Source organism: Ambystoma mexicanum, chromosome 11 (assembly GCF_040938575.1).
Source record: "Ambystoma mexicanum isolate Mex_15411 chromosome 11, UKY_AmexF1_1, whole genome shotgun sequence".
In the NCBI taxonomy this organism is placed as follows: Eukaryota; Metazoa; Chordata; class Amphibia; order Caudata; family Ambystomatidae; genus Ambystoma; species Ambystoma mexicanum.
Genome location: NC_090934.1, coordinates 1,408,247,434 through 1,408,269,157, shown reverse-complemented (window position 1 = coordinate 1,408,269,157; position 21,724 = coordinate 1,408,247,434). Strand labels below are relative to the sequence as shown.

General features: G+C 46.5%; 1 protein-coding gene across 1 annotated transcript in view; it reads left to right on the top strand.

Annotated features, from left to right (window-relative positions):
- Positions 1-3,151: 3,151 nt before the first annotated feature.
- SYNM (synemin) overlaps positions 3,152-21,724 on the top strand; it is a 103,646-nt gene continuing 85,073 nt past the window's right edge. The window contains exon 1 of the mRNA XM_069625052.1: positions 3,152-4,131. Within this exon, the coding sequence (XP_069481153.1) occupies positions 3,331-4,131 (801 nt within the window). The 5' untranslated portion in view covers positions 3,152-3,330. The remainder of the gene's footprint in view (positions 4,132-21,724) is intronic.

Sequence of the window (21,724 nt, the reverse complement as noted above, 5' to 3'; positions counted from 1 at the left end):
CTATGACCAGCAGTGATGATGAGGTGGTGTGGGTGGCTACAGCTTTACTGCCACGGAAGAAGCAAAAAAACATAGCTGACAGTTGGCAATATTTCTGCATAAAGAACCAAGACATCAAAAAGGAGATTGAGGAGGTCATGTGTAAATTCTGCAGTAAGGTTTTGCGGAGGGGACCTTCATACAAGCTGTCGCAAAGCTTGGGGACATCCACGTTAATTCAACATCTTGTCCGTGTTCATTGGGAAAGATCAGCACAGAAGTATTTGTCATCTGTGCCGCAGACTTCAAATTCGATTACCAGCTATTTTTCACCAACTAACACTCAACCTCAGTCCATCCTGAGTGCACTCAATCTTTCTAATTTTATTGTGCGGTGCAAAACCTGTTACAGCTTGATCGAAGTGAAAGGTGGCACCTCATATTCATCTGGCAAGGCTCTTTTAGAACATGCAGCCAATTGCCAACGCTAGGTATATTTCTGAGTGTCCATTTTTTTTATCCCACTCTTTAGAAAATAAAACAGAAAAAAGTATACAAAATATGAAATGTGAAAGAAAATGTTCTTTTTTGTAACCTTTTGTTATAGGTATGAATCCTAGTATTTGTTCCTTCCCAGTTCCTACCTCTTTTTTTCCCTTACTGATCAAAACGGTTCTTTTCAGGACCAACTTTTCAGTTATAGAAATAGACAATAAAAACGCATACTGTATATATGGATCAAAGACCTTTAATTGATCTTTTCAATACAGAGTGTGTTAAAAAAATGAAATATCCTCATGTATTTCATTATAGCCACGGTTATCTGTGGAAGCCACGGGTAAAACTCCCTAGTTGTTGCCGCATATACCACACATGCATCCTTGGTAGCCGCGGTTATAAAACTGTTAAAAAAATTAATAAAACATATGTGCATATATATGTGGACAGCAGTCTTGTAAATAATTATTTTAGGATACATTGAGTGTAGTCTTTGTACAGTTACTGTAACACTTTCATAACTTTCTATTCATCAACAGTACAAATAAATGTGAACACTTAAAAAAATATGCAAACAAAGTTTTTTTAAGAACAGGTTTATTTGGGGGAAATGTGGTTGCACAATTTCTTTTTATTTTACTTGCAACACATTATACATCGTTTTCATAGCTCAATTGTCTGTATTATTAATGTTAAGTATGTATGAAATAACAAAACCCTTGAAATTCAAGGAAAAATCTTCAGTTGCAAGAATGCTAAGGTGAGAACCTAACAGAACAAAAACCCTGAATTTCAGCTAAAGCCACCTTAACTTCGCGCCTCCTGCTGCGCAGCCTATGCCCACAATGATGACATCACAGATCACATCACTAATTACATTACAGCAGTAACTGGCATTAAGCATGGCCTTCTGCCATGGTCAGTGTGAATGTTTCAATATATTTTAACACGTGAATGGGTACTAGTCACGGCCTTCAGCTATGGACAGTAGTTGGACCGTTCACCCATGTGCACTGAACATTTTAAAACACTAACAAGCTACTAACCACAGATTTTGGCCTTTACCGGTGGATACAGCTTTTAACCATGTCCACTGTATATTATGTACACTCATCAGGCATTAGCCATGGACTTTAGCACAATACTGGCCAATGGCCACAATCTTTGGCTGTGCCCACTATATATTCTAATATATAAAGGGGCCACTAGCCATGGCCTTTGACCTTGAGCCGTTTGTACATCTTTTGGCAATGTCCACTGTATATTTTAAAATACTAACATGTCATAAGCGATGGATTTCGGACGTGTCCATTTTATATAACACTAACCAACCCCTATCTATGGCCTTTGGCCGTTCCCACTATATATTTTACACTAACCAGCCACTAGCCATGGTCTTCAACACAATACTAGTCAGTGGACACCAGCTATGGCCTTTAGCTATGGCCACTGACTACAGATTTCATCGTTGCCCACTTTATATTTTAAAACTCTGACGGGCCACTAGGCATGGCTTTTAACCATGCACATTGGTATTTTGCAACACTAACTGACCACTAGCTATGGTGTTTGGTGCTGGCCTGTGACCACAGCCTTCGTCATGGCCAAGTCCATGGCCTAAATTGTTATTAAGAAAATCCAAGTTTTTATGAGCTAACATATTAATCATGTTATGCCTAATGCCATTATTGATATAATCTGTTATAATTATAATTGTTCTTTTATAACCCGCTTAATACCAACAAGTGGTTTCTAAGCGCAGGATCCGGATTCGACCCTGTCTTGCACTGTGTTATCCTGCTTCCAAGACAAATGTGTTGCCCCTGATCTATCCTTCCTTAGTGTCGTGACAAGTGATGTCATCAGTGACACATTTTTGTGATGTTATCAGTGTTCTCCTACAACATGTAATTAGTGATGTCATCAGTGATGTGATCTGTGATGTCATCATTTTGGTCATAGGCTGCGCAAAATTAAGGTGGATTTAGCTGAATTTCAGGGGTTTTGTTGCGTTAAGTTCTCACCTTAACGTCCTTGCAACTAAAGTTTTTCGCTTGATTTTATATATATATATATATATATATATATATATATACATATATATACATAATGAGAGAGCGAGAGAGAGAGAGACAAAAGAAACCTAATTTCCTCTCGGTGCTAAGGCATTAATAAAGCACAGCATTTGAGCTCAAAATGAACGCAGGGTTCGGCTTCAAATATTATTTAATTTTACTTTTTTAAGTGTGTATCCACATCCTGAATTCACGAATGCTTGCTTATCGTGTTATTTCCCCCTACTTTACTGCTCTAATTTTACAGGCTCTGGTGTTCAATTTGTCAAATGAAAGGTACATGAAACAAAAGCTTTACTTTAAACATACAAATAATTATTCGGCTCTGTATTCGCCCAAACACGTGCTCTACTTTTCGGTATTCAGCTGAAGGCTGAAACATGCTACTCGGTACAGCCGCCTGTGTGAGCAGAGAAACACTTAACTAACTAGTTCATATGTTGCTTCGTTTTTGTTTTTTCAGCCAGGTGTTCCTCAACTTTCCAGCAGAGGGCAGTGTCTGATTGTTGTGGCTCAGCACACGTTCATCTCCTGCACAGAAGATGGCCTGGCGCCAAGCCCACTCCTCCTCTACTATTTTTTTCCAGTCACTATTCCAAACTTGGTGGAGAGTTGAAGCGTAGCGGGGACGAAGGGCTCAGTGCTGCCAAGTGGTGCAGCCGAAGCAGCACTGCTTCCCTGAACAGGAGAAACAGCAGGCTCTGGCTTTACATCAGTGAGTGTGGACGTTTCTAAAGAGCACAATCGAGGGGTGAACCATTCTTCCAAGGTCCTAGACATGTTCCATTCCAGGACAGGGATGAGGGACGAGCAGGCTGCCCAGCTCCAGGAACTCAACAGCCGCCTAGGGGTCTACCTCTCGAGGGTCCGACAGCTGGAGCAGGAGAACCAGTTCTTGGTGGAGGAGATCGAGAGCCTGCGGACGGACCGGGAGCTAGAATGGAAGAGGGGCTATGAGGCGGAGATCTCGCAGCTCCGCAGGCAGGTGGAGGACCTGACCCTGGAGAAGTCCCGCGCGGAGATAGAGCGGGACAGCCTCTGGCAGGAGTTCCAGCTGCTGCAGCAGCTCTGTGGGGAGGTGCAGGCAATCCGCAAGGAGATCGACAAAGCATTGACCAACCACCGCGCCGACCTCAAGCAAGCAGAAGATGGCTGCCGTGCGCTGGAGGAGCTGCTCCTCCGACTTCAGGCCGAACACCATGCGCTGGCAGGGGCCTGCGAGCAGGAGGTGGCGGACCTCCGGGGTGGGGTGCTCGGGCTCACCGTGCAGTTGGTAAGGCAGGAGCGCCACAAGGTTCCAAGCTTGTCCCTGAAGGAGGTGGAAGGCTATGCCATTGAGGTCTCTGAGTCCTGGAAGGAGACGTTCCTCCTATACCAGTGTAAGATAGAGGAGTTGGAGGATATGGTGAGGGCAAGCGGGGAGAGCTTGCACGGAGTGGAGGAGGAAAAGAGGCAACACGTTCTGCAGATAGGGGAACTTCAGAGAGATCTAGACGAGCTGGACCGGATCCGCCTGTCGCTGGAGGACGAGCTGAGGAACATGAAGGAGAAATTCATTGTGGAGGTGGAAGAGTACCAGGTCTGTATGGCTGAGGCGCGACCCCGTTGCATGGAATGTGCAGCTGGTGGTGCATGCAATGCTATGCCATCTTGCATTATTTGTATAGCGCGTCCTGCCATAGTTCATGGCATCGAAGCGTAAGATAGAACATTCAGTAGTGGTGGGGAGGGGCAAAGTCGGGTAGATAGTTAGGATGAGGGCGAGGGATAGCTATGCTTTTAAGGGGGCGAGCATGCATCATGCCACCCCAGCTCTCAGTCCACCTAACATGCCAGCGCGCCATGCCCACAGTGGTCACCACTAAACGCATAAACAGAGCTTTCACTGCCCTATCTCATAAGTGGGTTAATCATGAGTGCACAGACCGGCCATTCAAATGGCACCGCAGCCCAGTCTACAATACAATGGCATGAACTAGGGATGGTTGCCAAACTATTTGGAGTGCACACATGCTTGGTTTATTCTTAAAATAAAAGTATAGGAACAGTAAAACTGAATTTTTAAGAAAAGTGGAGGAGCAGAGTTCCCGCCCACTTCGACCACTGTGAAAATGGCACAGCGCTGAAAAAGAATAATGCAGGGTAGGCTTCTGGAAAATGGTCTCACTCTGTTCGCGCCCTGAAAGGGCTGCACTTCTGCTGCACTGCTCTCAGTATCAACATTCTGACAGTAGTTCCAAGTCTCGAGCCCTCCTGATGATGTTACTGCTTTCCACTGTTTTATTCTGTCCGTTTTAATGCGGACACTCTTGTGTTTATCTGAGTTCACCCTCTTCCGGTCTTACCGCTGTACTGATTTTTGTGTTGGTAAATGGAACTCTTTCGATTATTTTTCAGTGCCTTGGTTTCACTGGGTAGCCAGTCTTTTTACCGCAGAAATGTCACCGTGAATTTTTTCACTGCAACTTCGTTTACCGTGCTTTACCGCTAAATGTAGGAGGTTTGGATGAGGAAATATTGGGTGGCAGGAGGAGGTTTGGATGAGGCAATATAGCGGATTGCTCCCCACCCAATATTGCCTCATCCAAACCTCCTCCTACATTTAGCGGCAAAAATGCGGTAAAAAAATGTGCAGTGAAAAAATCCACAGTGTAACTTCTGCGGTGGGGATGTGTGTCCCCCTGCATTTTGTGTTAAAACAATTGGTAAAACATTAAGTAAAATACTGTGGTAAAATGTGTGTGGTAAAAACACATGTCTCTAATTCATTTCTCGCAGCGTTCTGGTTGCTGTATGCTATTAACATGATTTGTTCCATTTCTCAGACGGGTTTATGTATTTTGCTCAAAGTTCACCTCGTTTTTTTTACCGCATTTTCTCCCGTTTTTTTACTACAAAAAAATGGATGTTGTATTGGGGGCCAGGTACATGTTATGGGGGCTGCTCCGGGTCACCAGGCATCCCCAGACACAGGTCGGGATCACCCGACGAGTTCCATAGGGCGGCGATCACGCTGAGGGTAGGGCAGTGGGGATCACCCCACTGCGCTCCAGGTCACTGGAGCCCACACGGGGCTGGGGGCACCCAGCACACGACGGCCCCGGCTCTGGTGGCACCCAGGCCGGGGTCGGCTCCAATCGCCATGGTCACATGACCAATAAACAGTGGAGGTCGGCGTTGCCCAGCAGGGGCGCCGGCCTCGTGGTGGGCCCGGTCCTTGGACCTACACCACGTGGTGTAGCGCCAGGCAGGCGCGTGAAAGAACCACACCGGAGTCCATAGTATGGTGTGACTGCCGAGCCGGAAGCGGCTCGTTACTTTTATTGTGTTGGTCACGTGACCCATTTCAACATCCTGGGAGATACCATGCTCCCAGGAGGGGTTACCATGCAACACCACTCCATTATTTAATAACAACAAAACAAATTTACAGCACTACACACTACTACTCCTATAACCACTCTACTAATACACCCTTTATTACCCTGGGTGAGTGGTTTCACTATTACACAACACTGATGAGAGCTACTGGCACCACATGACGCATTTTGCATATGTGGGTGTGCACAACACCACACTGCCCACCAACTGGGCGATTTTAAGCAAGTCTGTGTCTGCAGGCCCCACAGTGTTCATAGGGATGTCGATGATGATGTCCATCCTTCACACCTGTGGAGTTGCAGGAAAGCAGTCCAGATTGTCACCGACAATCACCAGAGTCAACAAGGGCTGGCAAAGCCGTGCCTGGGGAGGCCCAGGGGCCACATCGGCCAAGTCCACAGTCTTGGGGGGGGGCACCACGGACAGGGAACGGGCACCAGGGTGGTATGGCGGTAGGCCCCTCATTATGCTTCCTCTCCCTCATGCGGGCGGTGGTAGGGAAACACCGATGGTAATGTGCCTGAGCTGCAGGCCCATGAGGACGCACCCATCACCAACACTTGCTGCACCCCATTCCTTTCCCTCCTGCTTGCTCTGTGGGCTGGTGGCAAGATGACCCCAGTGCAACTCTATGAGCCAGTTCAACTGGATGGCTTCCCTACCCCTCTTGATGTTAGCCTCACTCTCACATGGTGGGAAACGAAAGAGGTGCTACAGGCACCATTGTTCCCATCACCTTCCTTGACAACACGAGCTGGGCACCTGCAGTAGTAGCGTGCGGCAGGTTACCCATTGTGCCCCCTTACTTGGTTTGATTAGGGCTGCGGCGGGACGCATTTTCCTCATGCAATGTTCTCTTATCTTCATTTTTCATTCCGCTCCGCACCGGAGCACATGTCTTCACTAGCGGGCCCCGGTGGCAATGGGCCCGCCCCCCCATGGGGTCAGGCTGCTCCGCGGCCACTGCGTATAGGCCGCATCAGTGGGGAAGGCAGCCTCACCTTGCCGCGGCCAGGGGACCGCCGGGCATCCCATCGCGGCCGATGACGCCCTCCTCCCCCACTTGGGGGGGGGCAGCAGCTCCACCCTCGTTACCTTTGCGGGCCGACTTTGGCCCCGCCTCAACTGTTTGGCAGGCCCCGTACTTTTCAATTGTGCGGCCAGGGGGGGCTCCACTCTCTCACCGCGGCTGACGCCACACAGCCCTCCTCCTCCTCGGGTGGGAGAGGAGAAGAAGCAGATCACGCGGCCGACGCCGCCAATTCTCCTTCTCGGGTGGGGGGGATGCAGCGGCACCTCCTTACTGCCCCTGCGGGATGTAGTCTACGCTCGGGGCCGTGTCAGCTGTTAGGCGGCCCTGGGCTTCACCTTGCCGCTTGTTGTTGCGGGTCCAGTTGGAGGTGGGCCCGCCCCATTCTCTCCTGCGGTGCACATCGCCACTTTTCGGTCCGTGGCTCGCGGGTGGAGCAGGGCTTCCTTGTTGCATGGCAGCCGCTCCCTGATGTCATGGGGGCGCATCTGGCTTCCCCATTGTGGGCTACGACCCACATTTTTCTCATTGCGGGGGCCGCCTCGTCTTCCTTCACTGCGGCAGTGTATGCCGTTCGGCGGCATATGCCGCTCCTCCCCCTCCGTAGATCGCGGGCGGGGTAGGGGCAGCGCCTCCACATAGCGGCCGACGCCGCAGGCACTCTCGTTCCCCACAGGGGAGGGGCAGCTTCCTTCCCCCAGATGGTGGTGGGGGGGTCACCACCGGGGTGGGCAGGCAACCTCTCCTTCCTGCAGCGGGCACCAAAGCTGCCGCAACACCCACCGCGCACGTGGGTCCTTCGCCTCCTCATAGGCCTCGTTGCCATTGTTATGGGGGCTGCTCTGGGTCACCGGGCAGCCCCAGGCACAGGTCGGGATCACCCGACGGGTTCCGTTGGGTGGCGATCACGCCGCGGGTAGGGCAGTGGGGATCACCCCACTGCGCTCCAGGTTACTGGAGCCCACACGGGGCTGGGGGCACCCAGCACACGACGGCCCCGGCTCTGGGGGCACCCAGGCCGGGGTCGGCTCCAATCTCCATGGTCACATGGCCAATAAACAGTGGAGGTCTGCGTTGCCCAGCAGGGGCGCCGGCCTCGTGGTGGGCCTGGTCCTTGGGCCTACACCACGCGGTGTAGCGCCAGGCAGGCGCGTGAAAGAACCACACCGGAGTCCATAGTATGGTGTGACTGCCGAGCCGAAGCGGCTCGTTACTTTTATTGTGTTGGTCACGTGGCTAGGGCCACGTGACCCATTTCAACATCCTGGGAGATACCATGCTCCCAGGAGGTGTTACCATGCAACACCACATAGAACGGGGACGTGGAGGAATGAGAACTGGGGGATGCTCATTCACGAGGGATGAGGACTATTTGGGGCTCCTCGCCCTAACCCCCAATCTGACTAGTTCTTAAACTGAGTACAACATTCAGTAAAAACAAATTCGACAAGTTCATTTTCGACGAAATGTCATAAATCCGAGAGGGGCCGAAAACGAAGCAAATCGGTGCACTTAAAGGACAGTGCTATCACCAAACGGGAACTGCTCAAGAACTGTGTGTGTGCCGGAAGAGGTCAATAAAAGGGGACTGTACCTCGAGGAGTTTCCTCGCAGGGTTCTGTCGCAGCTCTGTCACAGATGTGTCCTGGTTCCACTTCTAGCACTGCTTCAGCTCTGCCCCCACTTCCGAAAAAGCCATTTCCTGCCAAGTCCTGGTTCTCTGCTAGCTTTTGAAAAACATTTGCAGCCGTGTTCCATTTACATTATTCCAGTGGTCAAGGTGTAAGTAGTGGAACTACATTCTCCTGCCCCACCCCATCTAGTCCCCGACCAGCCATCCCTCGCTAACCCATACTCACCCCCCCCCACAATGCAAACACCATACCTTCCTTTTCTCCGTTGCACCACACACAGCTGTATTTACAGTACAATTAAGACAGATGAGAACATAAGCAAATCAAATGCAGCATTTAAATAACCACCATTAGTTGGTCTTGGCCCCCACAGCATACAGCTTTAAGCAGTCTCCCCCTTCCAATCACCCACCATTCACACCGCTTAAAGGCCACGCCGGGGGCTATGGCCACACGGTACGACGGCCTTTAATCGCGGGATGTTTTTCGCAGGTTTCATTACTGCAAATCTTTTCACTAAAAAACCCATATAATTGTTTAGGGGGTTTAGACAATTATATATATGGGGTGTGGGTGTTTGTGAATAAATAAACAATTAAATGTACCTTGGGGGGCTTGAGGGGATCCCCCAAAAATATATTTTTTTAAAACAATGTTTTTTTTTTTATTAAAGAAATCACAGTAAAAATCCTGCAAAAAAACATCCCGCGATGAAATGAAATAGAACCAGCCACATACCGCTAGCCAATAACCTGGGCACTTGTCCACTTACTAGACTAATTCCATACTTGCATTTCTCAATTTCTGTAGCCCTGTACTCCCTCAGCTGCCACATAAATGCTGGAGACGTAGTCTCTTTGTGCCATAAAAAAGCTGCAGGTTTATTATAACAATCCAGGTCACTCGTCTATTTCAAAACACTACATGATTATAATCACAGTAACACCCTCTTTGGCGAATTGTTCTCCTGGTGCGGCGAGCAGCCGAATAACTCATCCCTTTCTTGCTTCCCCCCCGTCTTACCAACCAACTCCACATTAGGCCAAAGCTCCCCCAACCGCCATTGTCCGTGATCCGCCTGCCACTGCAGGCGATCCTGGGCTGGAGGAGTGGCGTTTATGACGGGGGAAGGTGAGCTCTCTTACATTCCTCAAGCGTCCTCGCTGCTGGGCCTCAGAGGAGCGCTGATACCGGGAGGAGCGAAAAAACGCCTACTGATTTTCCAAGCCCATTTGTAGTTCTTACAGTGTCACGGGTCGCTTAAGCACTGCACACCGTTCAGCGACTGCAACAGTGTTGCACTTTGTCCTTGTCCTCGCCTGAGGACTTCCTATGTAGGGTGGCTGGGAGGGAAAAACAATCTTGGTCTTGCAGTGTGTCGGCATGCCGCAAACTAATGCGTCCTACTGCTGGACGGCTTCTTTTATTCCTGTTTTATCTGATTGATTTCTGGTCACGATCGGCTTGTTACCTCCTTCGGGCGAGTCCACATATTGTAGTTCCACTGTTATCCACACGTCTAGCACTTGTATTGCGACTGTAACAATAATTGGTACATGTGTTTGCATTTAGACTGCGCAATAACTGTTACTCTTAGTTAATCTGAAATTATCACAAACACATTCGCTTATATTTAATTCAGCTCTGGTTTATTCTGTGTTTTTCCAGTTGTTTTCTTGGTCCATATTGCATTGTTTCATCATACAATTGGTAATTCATATTGTCCGTAAAGTATTTTTTTTGTTGTCATACAATTTTTCCTCTGGTATTTATGTTGTACAATTTTTGTTACACCCTTGTTAGGCAAAACTTCATTGGTCAGAACTTAAATATGCATCTCTCTTCATTGGTCAGAACTTAAATATGCATCTCTCTTCATTGGTCAGAACTTAAATATGCATCTCTCTTCATTGGTCAGAATTTAAATATGCATCTCTTGGTTGGTCAGAACTTAAATATGCATCTCTCTTCATTGGTCAGAATTTAAATATGCATCTCTCTTCATTGGTCAGAACTTAAATATGCATCTCTCTCTTCATTGGTGAGAACTTAAATATGCATCTCTCTTCATTGGTCAGAATTTAAATATGCATCTCTTCGTTGGTTAGAACTTAAATATGCATCTCTCTTCATTGGTCAGAATTTAAATATGCATCTCTCTTCATTGATCAGAACTTAAATATGTATCTCTCAACACGTGTTTCCCCACAGGTGTTCCCATGGTTCATCAGGAGAGAGTCCCCTATTTAGTATTCTGTAGAGTTCGGGAAGAATTGGGGTGTTTCTTGAATTTCCTTATTGTACCATTGTTTCTTAATTTTCCTTATTTGTACTTCTGTAATCAATCACCTTATAAAGCTGACTTGGTGGGGAAGATACGATTGTCTTCTTCACAGCGCCCGATCCGATGTATAAGGAACATTAAGAAACAATAGTACAATAAGGAAATTGTGTGTCAATGTCCTCCCCTCAGAATGCAGTGTTATGCATCTACCCTTCCATTCACACCTCCTAAATTAAGGAACATGCCCATGTCTATAGCCACACACACACCCTCCCATTACCTGCAAACACCACTGCACCTACAGCCATTCTCAGATGGCTGCTGGAATGGGAACCTATTGAAATAAACAAAGCCTGTCCCGCACCTGTGAGATACTGCCATTAGACGCGACATTACCAGCAGCATCTACAACAATCCAACTAAGCGCAGGCCAGCAAATTGCCAGAGGAGCTGCCTTTTATTGCAGTTCATTTTCAATGTACTGGTTGTCATGTTTTAAATAGCAAGCCAGTTTTGTTTCCCAGAATGCACAGCCCTGCAAGTAATTTGGAGGTGTTAGCAGTCAATCCACTCTGATAGCTAAAGATTTGGTGGCCAAACTTGTATATATGCTTAATTTTTACAAAAGCTTTATTGGTAGGGTGAATTTTGTTTAATTTTTATTAAAAATGTAACAAAAAGGTAACGTTTACCAAACCCAGCGTGCTTTAGGCATTTGGTGATTCAGTCATACAACTCTCATAGACAGATATGACAGATATAAAGCTCTTTGGTCATTCCTATCTTCCCAAAATGCTCTATAATGTGCAAAACAGCCAAAACCCCATTGGTATTATTGGTGCCACTTCACATTATCTTTGGACTTCTTTCTAATCAATAAACACATACACTGTGTTAAGCAGTCACTTTTATATTGAAATACACAACATGCATTTTTAAACCATTGCTAAAATTAGGGTTTACCTTCAGATAAAGGTTAAAAGTGATGCATCATTTTACAATATTAAATGCATGCCTGTGCTTAAGTCAAGCACAGAGTTCCCACATGCGGAACTAAAATGATGTTCAGAAGCAAGCACTCATTTCCCTCCACGGCACCACATTTCAGAGGTCTGTGGGCGCCCAAAAGGTGCAAGCATGAAATCGATCATAGAGAAGGAGTAAATCTGATGCACAAGTGCATCAAGAAACCTGTGAAAGGCTACCCAAAGCCAAAGACCGGTCAGAACAACAAAAACTGTGTGCCAAAGGTACACACTGTTTTACAGCTGTAAAGGTGTCATGTAAAGATATCCATTCAGCCATCTTTACAGAAGCTGCTCAGTGCTAAGCAGGCACATGGCATCCCTTCTGGGTTTATCATGTGTCTTTGATGACATTCTGCTGCCCGGTCAGTACTACCAGGAGAACCAACTGCAAAGTATGTCACACAATGGATAACTGTGATGTTTATAAGTAATCTTTACATTAATCATATTTTAAATACAAGGTAGGACATTTACTGGGAAATAGTTCTTCAAATGACAGCAGTACATCTATATCTATACCCACACATCTCAAAATGTTTCTATATATCGTACAGTCCAACCAACTCTACAGAGTTAACAAACATTTTAAATTACCTTAGACCCAAAGCCTAAACCACACCCACCAAGATAATATTGTCCTGGAACGCCTGATCCATTGCTCAATTTACCTTTTGGAGTGTTGGGTATTTTGAACAATTGCACAAAAAGCAATAACGTAAACAGTATGCACCACTTGATTTGTTATAAAAGGTGCATGCATTGTCCAGCTACGAGGGGTCCTGTTGCTTCCCACACATGAATGTTCAGGGTCGCCCTTATCCATTACTCCACCGTGAAAATGCACAGTCAAAGGTTCCAAGAACATTCTACAACTGCCTTTACTCTACTGAAGTGTCTATATCCAGGCATAGTTTACAAACTTCACTTGTGATTTTGCCATATTTCATGGCGTTCTATCCCAAGGGATTGGAGGTACATCGGGTGCAGCAGGTAACTTGCCTCATTTCCACTTTGCCCCCTGCTAACACCAGAGCTGTAACCAAGAGAAGGGGGTTGAGTTCCTTTTATTCAACATTTGTATACGATGTGCATGTACCGCCTTCATATATTTCATATGTCAACTTCACCATTTGGCAAGACCTGTCAGGTGTGCTCACAAATTTGCGTGCGTACCTGACTATGGTCTGTGTACTTTTCAAACCATCTTTTTTAAACCTAGAAATATGTAACATATTTCTAGGTTTATAAAATATGGCTAGAAAAGTACACAATTTAATCCATCTTTTATAATGCTTTGACGACGGACAAAGCCTGAGACGTCTTTGTTCGTTGGCAACACTTTATTAAAGATTGCCTGAATTGTGTACTTTTCAAGCCATCTTTTATAAACAGAGAAATATGTCACAGAGTCCCCAGGTTCGCTGAGGGTTAAAGACGTCTCACTGACCTTAGGTGGTGGTGGGGAAACAAAAGGACAGTAAGTTCCTCTGGTGAAACCTCGCCCGAGAGGTCACTAAAGGAAGTTGCAGTGACTGACAGAAGTGCCAACATATTTCTGTTTATAAAAGATGGCTTGCATAGTACACAAACCATAGTAAGGTACGCATGCAAATATATAAATGCTTACATGCATTTATATATTTGTTTGCGTACCTTGCTATGGTTTGTGTACTTTTCAGGCCACACCCATGATGCAAGCCACGCCCCCAAATGAGGGCCTTTCCCTCACTTTCTTAGCCCACTTCAAAACCTAGGGATACTAGATTCACACTTCAGATTCCCTGACAGTTTAGAGATAGTTAAAGTCGACAGAGGCACTCATGCCATAGGTGGGTGACGCAAGATGCCATCAATGGGACCTACAGAAAACAAACACTCAATGCTATAGAGGAAAAGGTCTTGGCTGCTTTTGGTAAAAACTGCACCTGAGAGTATTTACAGTATAACAGGACCTCTTTCCACAGACAAAGCATCACTCTGTCATTGGGGCAATGGGTGTGACCACAGCCGTCACCGAGCACAGACCCTACTGAATGAGCCCACATACCACCTTGCTTACAATCAAATGTTCCCATGGGGGGCAACCATGTGACCATCCATGGAGACCTTCATCTGGCACACAGTGGCCAACCGAGTGGCGTGATCCTGGGCTGCATGTCCTGTAGGCCTACCATGAGCCCTGGCCATCCCACACCCTCAACCTTGGGAGATGAATTTAAAAAGATCCCACACATTAGTCTCCTTCCTGCCCCTAAAATTTACAAAGGCTTTCCATGAACTCCCACCATCATAACAGGCGTTTGCAATTAGAAACAGGTTGTGGCCCTGTTTTCGTACGCATCATAAACTGACAAACTTGGAAACATTTGGAGTACCTTTTTTACACAGCTTTAGGTCCACTCGCTACAATCCGAGAATCGCTTGAGCAGTGAGTGGGAGGGTTAAAAAAAACAGGAACACAGCCAGCTCCAGAAAAGCCTCCCGCTCCTCCCCCATCGCTCCACCCTACTGAAATTCCCTCCCCTGGTCGGCCCCTGCACCCCTCGACCCCTCCGTGCACCAAAAGATCTAGAAAAAGAAGGGCCGAGGAGGGCCCGGTTATGAGAAGGGTTGCGGGGGGCTTTAATGGTGGCATGGGCCGTCTGCCTTCACCTGATGCAGTACTAGTGGCTCAACTCCATTATAATTAAGGCTTCCAGTTTTCTGTTTTTATTGATTTTTACACATATATACAGACGAAAATCAATCAGCTTGCTGTCTGTATTTATTTATAAAAAAAATGCCTGGTTCTCTCTTATGCCATTCATAGATCGCAGGCCAATCACATTGCAGACTGGCAGCATGAAGAGTGTAAAAGTTGTGTATAAATAGCATTAAAGTTCTTCAAACTGCTGACAGCCTATATCTTAAGGCAGCAGCAGTCACAGGAGCAACTGTTTGTTGTTCTGGATGAAATGGAGATAGGATGTATTTCCTATATGGCTGGATGATCTCGCTCCCTCCTATGGAACAGCCCCCCCAGCCCCCACCACTGCGTCTTGAGCCAGATCTTCTTAAGTTCTGAAAGCACCTCAAGACTTTGATCTTCTCCTTCCTGTCCCTTCTTCCCTCATCTGCTAATCTCACATTTGCTGTGATTGGTGTCTTGGGCCCTTATGCATCCATGAGCCCCTGACCACTCACACCCAATCATCCCAGCTTCTGTCTATCTTCAGCACTTGCCTCGGCACCTCTTGCGCAGTGGAAGGGGTGCCGAGGCAAGTACTCGCACTTTCCCACCCAACACGGCTCCTGGCCGCATAGCACTTACCATACCTTGCACTTCATCTGTGGCTCACCCACGAGCATGGACACCCCAGCACCTACCCCACTGCCCCCTCCTTGCTGCAATTGCACGTTTTGAATACTCACATGGCATAGTAGGTTCAGCCGTCCCTTCCCCCGCTGTATTTTTTGCATATTTTCATTGTACTACATTCCCATGTCCCCCCCAACCCCCCCCCCCCCGTTGCCCTGTGGTCGCTTTGAAACCGAATTTCCTTGCTGTATAAGCGCCGAACAAGTGAACAATAAACTAAACTAAACCACTGCACTGCAGATATATATCATTATAGTTTGGACAATCAATTTTCAAAAGCTGACATGCAAGCCGGTATAACCATGATTTGATTTAAATGTATTATTATTATTTTGTGATTGTTTAGTGTGTTTTGGTTAAAAATGTTAAGCCTTTTGGACGAAGGGATATGATTAAGAAGAGTGATCAATAATAACAAACAAGTGTACGCATTAATAGTCTAGCGCCTGGATGCCCTTGGGCTTTGTTCGTTCTATACATGGCTAAATCAAAATAAAAGGTAACACATCTTGCATGCATCATATAATAAAACCATGAAACATTTACAGGGTTCATGTTCGCGATTGTGTTCCATAAAATGTCAGGCTAAAACATCAGATTAAATCAATCAATTCATGTTCCCCTCTCATAAGAGATATTTGATCAACTGTATTGATTTAAAAGATATATTTATTTATTTGTCATGTGTATAGCGCACAAAGGCCGTAGGCATCTAGGCGCTTTAAAAGATGAATTACATCAATAAGGTAGTCTTGTCATCTTCGAGATTATGTTGCTGGATGTGAGAGCAGAAGACCTGCATTCTAAAGCCATTGTTTATAATCGATCCGTCTTTAATCCTGGGCAGCCCACAGTGACAGTAGGATGCATAATAAGCAGGGCCCTGTTCACGAAGCACCCTCAGGCCGGCTTGTCATCCCATAGAAACGCCTCTGCATCTTATGCAACCATTCGGCTGATTTTCAGAAGACGAAAGCAGAATTTCGAATTTTGCCGTGCCCTCTGAACTATCGTGAAGGGCCAGTTATAAACAAGTGAACATTGAGAGTTGGGCAGATACTGTAAATCAGGCAGAAAGCCCGGTGTCGTCCTCTCGATCCACAGCTTTAGCTATGCTAGGGATATTCAAGGCGAATGCCAGGGGCACTAGTGGCCAGAGGGACCCCAGGCAGGTTTGGTCTGGCCCAGGGTGTAATCTAGACCTTTTGAGGGATTCAGGTGAGCAAACGCTCCAACAGTCTGAACTTGCCTCTGATATCATTTGCCAACAAAACAACCCCCATCATCGCCCTCGTCATGTCCAGAGTAGACTACGCCAATAGCCTATACTTGGGTATGCCTGAACGACTTCTAAAAAAACAATACAAAATGCGACAGCCAAACTGTTTCTCAAACTACCCCGAAGAGAACACATCACACCGGGCTAAAAACACTACATTGGCTACCAATAAAACATCGAATACATTTCAAAACAATGTGCGTCGTGCACAGAGCAGTACACAAACAGGGCACTGAGTTCCTGAGAGACAAACTACACCTACATCAACCAACAAGAATGCTCAGATCATGCAATGACATCCGCCTGGAACCAAAACCCTTCAATAAAAGAAAATTTGGAGGATCTTCGTTCTCTCACCTAGCACTGAAAAACTTGGAACAACCTAGCAAAGAACATACGCAACTCAAGAAACCACCGACTATTCAGGAAACTACTCAAAACCTGGCTCTTCACTGCATAACTAGAAGAACGCCAACAGGGACACACACACACAACCAAAAACAACGCTGAATAAAGAGACAGATCCCGACTCACACCAAGCAATCGACTGGGAAAAGATACTAAGGAAGACACTCTACGAAACACTGAACGACTAACATGAGACAACAATGATAGGACACTAAAGACTGAATACATAGCAACCAAAACGGAAGTACTTAGGACGAACCATCATTAGCACCCTGACCCCAAACCACTCATAATCTCTAACAGACCCGGTTACGATAGATAGCAAGGGAATAAGGTACACCCATCCTTTAGCTCCAAATCCAGAGGGGGAGGAGTAGACATACAAAATCACACTATACAAAGCTCACTATGATACAGCGGGGAGAGCACACCGACATAGCACACAAGCAACAACAAAACAATAGACTTCAATGAAGACACCCAACAACACACCCAACGACCAACTGAGAGCTAGCCATGATAGGAGGACACTGAGACTGAACACATAGGCTGACCAAGACGAAAGTAGTAGGACGACTCATCAATAGCAATTGGAACAAGAAGTATTAGAACCAGGATACAGATCCACTAAGCCAACTTTCAAATCTCTGCATACCCAACCCACCCAAAACTCACACAACCATCTCTCACCTAGAAATCCGCACGCACTTTACCACACTGCATAAACAACATACAAACAGCACATACAATGCACCTACAGAACACAAGTTCTCGCCCAGTCTGATTCTAACAACAAAGCTCAGCGCACGGTGTGTACCGAACTGAAGCTGCCAATGGCACACTAGTTCTCCTACTCCCCCTCCACCCGACTAACCCTACCCACCCTCCTTCTTGTTTACAGATCCGCCAGAGCGCCTGGGGACCAATTCCATTGGTGCGCTAATATCTTTATGTATCTTTTCTTCTGCCTTCACTCCCTCTCTCCCCTGCTGATCTGTTCTCTTTTGGCACCGTGCCCCTGGCCACCCTTTGTCCTCCAGGCCCAGGTACCTGCTCATCCCACCACCCTTCCGCACTGCCTCCGGGCCACCCTTTGCACTGGGGTCTGTATATGTACCCATACAGCCCCCCCCTTTTTCTTCCTGCACTTATCAGACCTACCCTGTCTGCTGCCTTAAACCTAGCACTTGCAAATTGCTGGCTGCACTACACCTGTTTGTTGCCTTTATCATTTATTTATTGTTATTTATCTGTTTCTCCTCTGCTTCGCACTTTCCACTTCTCCCCCTTCCATGCACTTTTCCCCTCCCCCTCTCCCATGCACTTGCGCGTTCTCAATGTCACTGGGCCTAGTAAGATCGCTGTTTTGTTCTCCCCTGTTCCCCTCCCTTGCCTTGTCACGCTCTGAAACACTTGTGTGCGAGTGCGATAGAAATAAAATATCAATATCAATATATCAATATCAAAGTACCTATAACATAACATATATTTGTTTTGGAAGAAGGTTGATGGAGCTCAGGGATGGCCCTTCCCTGCCCCCTGTGTCTCCTCTAAACCAGTAAGCTTGCTTTAGGAAACGTGGTGGTCCACAGAGCTCGGAGAGGATCCTTCTTAGGAGCTTGGCAGTGGAACACCAGAGATCCTAAACCCACTCTTTTGGGCATAGCACCCGGTGAGCTACAATTGAATTTTGAAATATTTGCAAGGAACTTGGGGTTGGTCACCCTAAGTTACCTGGGGGAAACCAGATGTGGACTCCCTGCTCACTGTGCCCAGAGAGGCGCAGCTTCACCTCACTGATGAGGACCAACAAGGCTGAAACACGTGTATGGGGTTGCTGTTGGTACTCTTGTTTAGAGAGGAACTGCCATAGCATTTTGGTGCTGGACTGCCCATGTGGGCGGGACAAAGACTGATATGCAATTGGATATTTCCCATTTGTGAAAGGTACAGTGAGCAAAAAGCGTGTGCTGCAAACTCTCATCTCAGAACAGGTTATCATGCCTTGTTCTTTCTGGAGAGGAGCGCCTACTACCTTTTTTGGAAAACAATTGAATGTGACGTTATGTTATGCTGTGACTGCATTGCTTTGACAGAATAGTTGAGCTCTGCTATGTTTCCTAAAGTGCGTTGTCTTTGGAGGAGTGCTCAAGCATATCATGCTTCTGATGCCATGCGCCATGGCTTTCATACCCCGGTCCGGCTGACTCAGCCCTTCATAATTGATGAATTGTGCACCACATTGTAGGTAATAGGGACAGTAATAAGTAATAAGTGAACGGCGGTTCTTTAATTAACCTCAGGTGAGTAGACGGCTGGGTCAGGCCTCCCCGTAGTTTTTCAAATTAGTCACATTATTAATGTGGCAGACATCTTGGTTTTGGGGGACAGGCCCGGCTTTTCATACCACGTGCCCTTGTCCGAAAAACTTCTGCAAAACAGTCACATTTCCACTTTTTGATAAGCACTTTAAAGCAAGTCCTCACTAGTGCATTTCTCTGATAAAGGGTGAGTGCAGGTCCAAGAGGAGTTGGAGGGAAAGGCTCCCGTGAGGGCGAGACCGTGTGACATAAGCTTAAACTGCTGTTATTTCCGCCAAGAAAAGCAAAACGAGATGTAAGGCTGTGTTACCGAATAATGAGGCAAACTAAGAACATAGAAAACGGACTAATGGACAAAGGAAGGCTTATAAGGTTAAACATGAAGAATGGGATGAATGAGAGGCAGAGTTCCCTTCAGGGTTCATCGTCGTTCGTGCTTTGTAGAAGGACCCCAAATGTCTCTGCTCTTGTAATAACTGCAGTAACCCTGAAATGACATAGAAAGAAGTCAAATGCATCTTAGAAATGGCTGACATTGTTAAATCTCTGATATACCAACACTCTGGCCGCTTACTAGGCTGATCTCTTCGCCTTTGTTGTCCCTCTTCTATGTTTAACTTTGCACAGTCCTTGGTTCTGAGAATCTGGCCACCTAAACATTATGAGTCGCTGCTCCTGATCCATTGCAAAACATTGGGACAGGATACAAGCCACAGAGGTCATTTCACCAAAATGCCAGGGTTAGTGGAAGTGACATCACACGACCTTGACCTGTGATGACATCACAGGAAGTGATGTCATTTGACCCACACCCTGAAGTCAAAACACGGAAAGCGATGGAACACGACCTTTCACCACTTGACAAAACAGGAAGTGGCATCAGGCAGCATTGTTTCTAAGTACACTATGAAAAATATGGTTACGATTTCACTGTAAAGTAATATACATTTCATACGAGAATGGATCACCTTATTTTTCGTTAATATCAGCGCGTATTGGCCCATTTTCCAAATTACTGTGAATGCAAGCAGACGTCCAAGGCCAAACGATAATGATATGTTATTACAAAGCACTTATGCATAAGTGCTTCATATAGACCAAATATACATACAATGTCACCCAACCTGTGTTGGTACTCATTTATCAAGGTCAGCAGGAGGAAAGGCAAAGTTGACCTTGTTGGGAGCCGAACCTGCAACCTGCAGAGCACACGCACATTGCAGTGGCGAGCGCTCAACCCACTGAGCTATCTTACCAGCTATAGCTGTCAGAAAACGAGCCACTCAAAAAACACATGAGCTGATTCATGGAATTATTTGTGACAAAAAACGGGGATTTGTGCTCCATTCTGCCCGCAAATCCCAGTTTAACAAATGGGGATTTGCGGGCAGAATGGCGCACAAATCCCCGTTTTTCGGCGCAAATAATTCCACGAATCAGTGTGACAGAGTCATATGTTGCTGGCCACAACCCAGCAGCCTCAGTTTTTTTTTTTTAAAGAATCTTTTTTGGTTTAAATTTTTTTTTTTTAGGGGTAGCAAGGTAGACCACAGGGGTAGCAAGGGAGACCTCAAGGGTCGCAGGTGTGACCCCTGGTAGCCCTTAAATGACATCCCTGATACAAGCTGGATGACTACCCACTGGCTTCATCTGAGCGATTTGGAAAGAGGAGACACAATTGCCGCTGGGTATGGCGTCTCCCTGGAGATATATCTCCAGCTCAGGCCTTCCACTTGTGAGGCAATTTTAGACTCACGGGTGGGTTTTTGTAAAGAAATGCCAGTGAAGTGATGTGCCACAGATCACACATGTTGTCGGAAAACATTTCCACCGGCGTCGCCGAGCAGCTGAGAGAAAACAGGGAGACTCAGGGAGTGCCTGTGCATGAACGCTGTGAATTCATGAGCACATAATAAATAACAAGGCCAAACCAGAGTCAGACTGGGGCATAACACTGGCCCGGGCACCAATCAATAAGTGTCCCACACCTCCCTGCCAAGTTTTCCAGTTCCATGTGTCACACCTCGAGCCAGTACTGCTTTTTTGCTTCCAATTGAAGCCTGGAATTTGTAGTTTCGTTTTTCCCCATTGCAAGGTTGGGCCTACAAGTCCCAGCATGCAGTGCGGAAAAAAAACAGGACAGGTTCAAATATTCCGCCTTGTAAGTGGGCAACTTGGCAGCTATGCCCACAGTCTTACAAATAGTACTCTTGAAAGCATATTTGTTAAGAATAGGTCAAAACTGCTGGTTGCACAATGAAGGAAGTAAATCATCAAACTGGCACATTTAAGTATGTTGGGCCTGCACTTCAGACGGTGCCATTGTGCCCTATCGCCCAGCCCCCTGACCACCAAGTATTCTGCAGCAGGGGGCTGCGAGCCGTTAGCTCGACTAGGAATTCTGCTCTCAAAAGCTCCACAGAAACCCAGAAGCACCAACTGTAGCACA